General features: G+C 42.3%; 1 protein-coding gene across 3 annotated transcripts in view; it reads left to right on the plus strand.

Annotated features, from left to right (window-relative positions):
- The window catches only part of LOC144590752 (ral guanine nucleotide dissociation stimulator-like), an 84,446-nt gene extending 82,580 nt beyond the window's left edge, over positions 1 to 1,866 (plus strand). For all 3 annotated transcript variants that reach the window (XM_078395169.1, XM_078395168.1, XM_078395170.1), the window contains exon 18: positions 315 to 1,866. In XM_078395169.1, coding sequence (XP_078251295.1) covers positions 315 to 490 — 176 coding nt within the window. In that variant the 3' untranslated portion in view covers positions 491 to 1,866. The remainder of the gene's footprint in view (positions 1 to 314) is intronic.
- The last annotated feature ends 4,604 nt before the right edge of the window (positions 1,867 to 6,470 follow it).

Genomic DNA, 6,470 nt, shown 5'->3' on the forward strand with positions numbered 1-6,470 from the left:
AACAATGCTGCCTGTATCAGCTTGCATGTACTCAGCCTTATGACTGACTTTAGCTGCCTCCATGCTGGGGAAGGCTATATTCAGCCTGGATTATCTTCCCAATTGCAAACCAGTGACTCCTACTGGAAAAGTGGAGTAAGGTTGTTCTGTGCCTGCAGGGTCAACACCCAACCCATCTCACTGCTACATGAACAGTGGTCACCAAGTGAGAAGTCAGCATGTGTCACAAGAGTGAATATTTTGGAAGAAAATTAAGTGCAGAGAGGGTTGAATAAAATGGGAGCTTAAGGGTTTGCTTTCTCTTTCTACTACAGAACTGAAAATCCCTGACAACGCCAATGTGTTCTATGCCATGAACTCATCCGTCAACTATGACTTTATGCTGAAGAAAAGGGGACACTCAAAACCAGGGAAACCAAAACACGTTTCAAGCTCAACTCTCCCCAGAATGAAACAGAAAGGACTGAAGATCACAAAAAGCATCTTCTAGCTCCTCCGAGCTGAACCTGCTGCCTGTGTTCGCCCTAATGTTATATGTCCATATATGAAAAATCAGTGTTACCGATAAATGTGCAATATTTTCTGCGACTAAGACAACTGAAAGTATCATACAGCCAGCATCCATTCAGTTTTACCTGAGACTGAAAGACTTTAAACTGGAATGGATTACGGAATTGAGAAGAAACGGTGTAGGGCAGCCATTGGATCTACCCTTTTCCCTCAGGAATGGGGAAAGGGTTAAATGTCCTTCCTCGTTATGGTACAAGGAAGTCCATGCATTCAGTGAACACTTGGAATACATCCAGAGTAATGATGGGAACGTAAGAAGATGGAACTGCATTTCCATCATCGAGCTGATCAAAGGGTAAGCTGCTGCGACAAGAGTTCTCCGTCAAGTCTCAACCATTGTCCTTCAGCCCTTGCACAGCAGCTGGCTTTGCCTGGAATGTCAGAAGTTATTAAAATGCAAAGAGAACACTAATCTATCATCAAATATAGAAGTTGTTGGTTTTCAGTTACAGAACACTTATCCCTGTGGCTGGCCGATTCTCTAAAGTCACGGTAAAACACAAGGTCCATCCTGAACTTATGTGAGCAAAGCTTCGAGTTTGCTCATGTCTGGGTATGAGTGACTCTGAATCCTGCAGGGAGAGCTCCCCACTTTTGAGGTTGTTCTCATGCTCCATGAGAAATATAACACAGCCACCAGGAAGTGTAACCAATGACATTGTGGGGAATTCTAATCCCAGTATCTCTCCCCTGGATGTCACGAATCAGATTAAAGACAGGAAGACATCTGATTTATGACGGTGCAGAGATAGGCAGCCAACAGTGGATGATTTTGTCTCACTGAATAGTTAAGCTGGAGCTGACAGAATTGTACAGTTATAATCTGAGCCATTCTTGGCTAATGAGAAACATTTGTTTTTTATTTGCAAATAATATGACTCATTTTCAAATGAACAGCGTTAATTTTTTTTTAAAGTTTGTTTTGTACAAAAAAGCACTTGAATCTTTTTTGGGCCAATATTTATTCATTGTACAGACATTATATTGATGAGTGGAATTGTAAATTTCTTACTGTTGAATATGATCTAATATATTGACTTGTTACTTGTATGCAGTTGCCATTTGCTCAATGGGTCTTTTGTCTGGTGAGATGTGTTGTCTTTGGTACATTTTTGTATATTGTAAAAAGAAGGAAGATCATGAATACAGCTTCAAATAAGATCTGTTCTGGCTGTTTATATTTGACTTCCAGTCAGCCATGACAAGCAGCTGGCGTTATTTGTCACCAGCCTTTGTTACTGCAAACTTCCATTAGCTGGGTGACACACTACTCTGCCCACGAACACCTATCATTCATCACAGTGCTTGTGTACTGTATGTGGTTTGTTGAAGCCAGATGTGGTCCTTACCTCACTAGTATGATTCTTTGTTCTGGTTTGAGTTAGGACAGGTCATTCCAGGACTCTCAGCGGATCTCCAACACCCTGCCAAAATAAATTATATCTGTGGCAGAATCCAGATCTAATACTGACTGAGTGGAAAGTTCACGCACCACTACATCTCAAAATCAAATCCCATGTTGTTTCTGCACATGCAGTGAGACACAGCGTACGGAAAGTGGTTTACACTTGATTACATTATCTTCTCCTGCTACTCGAGTACAGCGCACTGGGGTCTCTGACTTGCTTTACAAGTTTTCCATAATGCCTAGGCAAACTGAACTTTGAATGGTTAAACCTCATTCAGAAACATTCTGCTAGAAGAATTAGACTGAAAATATCACATATGATGTAATATGTCTAAATGCACAACAGGCCAGTCCAACCTGCAGTTCATTATCCATTTGACTAAGCCCACTGTTATTGTGTAACTTTTTCTTAAAGCATATTCAACAGGACTGGAAGTCTTATTAGGCCAGGCGCCTGTTCCCCAGGCAGCAACTCCTTGCACCTGCTCTTCCCCCATCGTCTCCTATCCTTGAACTAAACAGGCTTGAGACTGAATACCTTCCAACTTAATTGTCAGCTGATGGTGTGAGCTCAAGAACCAACAGAGGTAAGGTAAGGACTGTCCTATTCCAGGGTGATACCTAAATTGGTACCAGAACCTCACTCCAATCATTACAGTCTCAAGTGGGTTCTTAATTGTACGTGATATTCAGGAGCCCCAAAGCAGAAGACAACACGAATCAGGAAAAGCACGGCATCAGCTGCAGTCACATCACAACAGGAAAGACCACACTACCTGCTGGAGAATCAATCTCTTTAGCTCCCCGCCAATACTGAAAATTCCTCAAGAGCCTCACCATCACCAATGGCCTTGCATCATGAGGTTAGAAGTTGGGCACCCACTGATAAGTGCACAATGCTAATGTCCCTTCCCAATTCCCTTTAAAAGCCTGCAAGTAGAAAGGCGGATACCATTCAGGCTTGGCCGTGTCTTCATTTGAAACCAGGCTGGCAGCATCAGTGACTTGCGTTCATTAACAAAAAGCAGCAGAGGAAGAACAAAACCTCCTTCAATTCATAGCAGGGACCAGCATACCAGTGGTGCTCTGGTGTGATCATACCACATATAAAGCAGACAGCAAGATTCACATCGGCTGGATTTAAAAAAAACACTAATGGAATAATCTGCATCACTAAAGTGTTACATTAGCATAGAGTGAGGTGCTTTATGTTTTTCAGAGTTACTTTAAGAAACATTTTAATGCAGAGACAAATCGCACAACATCAGTTGCCATGGAAACAATACTCGATTGTGAATCTGGTTGCACCATTTGTTTTGAATGTCTTCATTATGTTAACTCTAATCAGAGTGCACAGCATGGAAAAGCCGAGCTTCTTCAGAGGTGTAAGATTGGGTACCGACCGGTTACATACCTCACAATCTGTCTCATTGACACACATACACTAATCTTTCTCTTATGCATAGGGAAAAAAACTGCAGATGCTGCTTTAAATCGAAGATAGACTCAAAATGCTGGAGTAACTCAGCGGGTCAGGCAGCATCTCGGGATGTAGGTATCCTATGCCACATTGCACAATATTTCACACTGGACACATTCCCTTCTCTTACCCATTCAATATTTAAAAAAGGACTGTTCCTTTAGAGTTTCCCTGGTCTGTTCTTCAGTCCAATCACTCCCTATCCTATGCACTTTCACTATCCTTTCCTGCCATTTCACCTCTTCCCTCCCTACCATCCAGGATCCCAAACTGTCCTTCCCAGTGAAACAATAATACACGTGCACTTTTTCCAATCTTGTGCCCTGCATTCATCATTCATAATGTGGTCTGACCGACACTGGAGAAACAAAATAATCGACTGACCACTTTGCAGAGCATTCAGTGTGCAAGGGCAGCTTTAAACCTCCACTCACCTGCTATTTTAATCTCCCATTTACCCCCTGCACCATTACAATGAGGTTGAACGCAAGCTTAATGAACTGGCACCTTACCTTCCACCTGGGAACTGCAGCTTTTAGGACCCGGTATCAATTTCTATGATTTCAGACAACTTGCTTTCTTTGATTTCAATAGAACTGTCTATCTGCTACAAGTCATCCACCTCTGATATTGATTCCTCTTTTCACTCTCCAGGGCTACAGCCAGACCTGCTGGACATGTCACACAGTGCTGGATTTTACAACTTTTTGCATTATATTGTTTGTCTAACCATTTCCCATCGTTCAGACCCCCTTGCCTGCAAGCAGGTACTGCCCTTCCATTACAGACTCTATATCCACCTTGGGACCAGTCTGTCGTTATCCAACAACACAATACTTGCACTCAAATTATCTCACTTAGAAAGCTTCGCTGGCCATTATTTAGGGGGCAATTCCACTGCCCTCTGCCATGGGTTCTTTTACATGCACTGGAAAATAATAAGGCCAAACTTCAGTTTACCAATTTTCTTATACAAAAAAAATAATCTTACAGCCCCTTAGAAGTGTTTGGTGTGTCTGCCGAGAACATTGCCCACAAAGCCTTTGCATTAAACCTCCAAATCAAAAATGCTCATGAGCTAGCCACAGGTCACACAAGGTAGCCCTGGCTTCTCACTAAATACGTCTGTTGCAATCACGTCACTCACTCTGAGACACAGCAAATCCTAACTCTTCTGGATAAAGAGGTTTCTCCTGGATTGCATATTTGATTTCTTGACGAACAATGCGGTAGATTACTGAATAAGTAAAGCAAGTACAAAAAAGAGTCACTGTATCTTGGAATTAGCGGTAACCTTTTTTTAGGGCATAGTTTTCAGCTCAGCAGCCCCTTTTAATTGACACGATCGTTTGGCCAGTAATCTTGGCAACACTTATTTTTAAATAGGCCATAACATGGAAGGATTACAGCAAGTTCATATATATATATACACACCCACACAGACAGTTGTGTGGGTGAAAATAGGATGGTGTGACAAAGAGTTCCAATATATCTTGCTACATTCGACAATAATAAACCAATAACAAGCCATTTGCAAACCAGATTGTTTTTGTATTTGCTCCTTTTCATCTTTGTGTATTGAGACATTTCAACATGTATATGGACTAAGCTAGCCTTGGAACGTGGATGTCTTTAAATAATCATAATTTCCATATGGCATTTTCCAAATTAAGAAGCAGAAGGCTCCTCCATCCCTCTCCCCTATATAATCATTCCAATTTCCTTTTCCTTTGGATGAGACCACGCCAAATTGTTCCTGCACCAACCCTCGGGTTTTAGCCATATAGTTTGTCCATCTGGAGAAGCCATGCCTCCAGGTTTCTATGTTTTAATTGTTTTAGCTGAAGGCATCTGTCTCCAGTAACTCACAACGGTACTTAGCTTTGTTCTAGCCATGAGCTAAATATTAATTTATACAAGTTTATTGCAGCTTATAACATAGAAAAGTACAGCACAGGATCAGGCCCTTCAACCCACCATGTCTGTTCAGAACACGGTGCTATGATAAATTAATTTTATCTGCCGGCAAATGTTCCATATCCTTCCTTTCCCTGCATTTCCACCTCTACCTAAAAGCTTTGTTAATGCTACTGTCGTATCTGGCTCCCGCACCAATCACGGCAGCCTGTTTCCGATGCTCACCATCCACTGTGTACAAAACTTGTCCCGCACATTCCTGTAAATTCTGCCCCTTTCACCTTAAAGCTATGTCCACTAGTCTTCGACATTTCCACCCTGTGAAGAAGCTACTGTCTACCTTATCTATGCCTCTCATAAACTTACATACTTCTATCAGGTCTCCCATTAACCTCCTGCACTGAGATGAGACCTAAAAAGAAATCATTTAGAACGTAGAACAGTACAGCACGGGACGCCCGTCGACTCACAATGTCTGTGCCGAACATGATGCCAAGACCAACTCTTATCTGCCTGCACATAATCCACATCCATGCATAGTCATGTGCCTACCTAACAGCCTCGTATCTGCTTCCACAACCGCCCCCGGCAATGTTTTCCAGGCACTCACCAGCCTCCTGCAAAAAAGTTGCCCTGCACATCTCCTTTTAACTTTGTGCCTATCACCTTCAAGCTTTGCCCTCTAATATTTGGCATTTCCATCCTGGGAAAACAGTTCTGACTCCACCCTGTCTACGCCTCTCAGAATTCTATCAGGTCTCCCCTCAAACTCCGGTGTTCCAGAGAAAATAATCCATGTCTGTCCAACCTCTCCCGAAAGCTAATACCACCTAATCCAGGAACCATTCTGGTAAACCCCACCTCTACCCCTTAACAAAGTTTCCATATCCATGTCCTGTGACTAGAACTACATGCAATACTCCAAATGCAGCTTAATCAAAATCTTATAAAACTGCATCATGACTTCCTGACTCCTATATTCAATACACCGACCAATGAAGGCAAGCATACCACATACCTTCTTTCCCACTACTTGTGTTGCCACTTTCAGGAAGTAATAGACATGGACCCCAAAATCCATGTTAAGGGTCTCCC

This window comes from Rhinoraja longicauda, unplaced genomic scaffold (genome assembly GCF_053455715.1).
Source record: "Rhinoraja longicauda isolate Sanriku21f unplaced genomic scaffold, sRhiLon1.1 Scf000284, whole genome shotgun sequence".
Taxonomy (NCBI): Eukaryota; Metazoa; Chordata; class Chondrichthyes; order Rajiformes; family Arhynchobatidae; genus Rhinoraja; species Rhinoraja longicauda.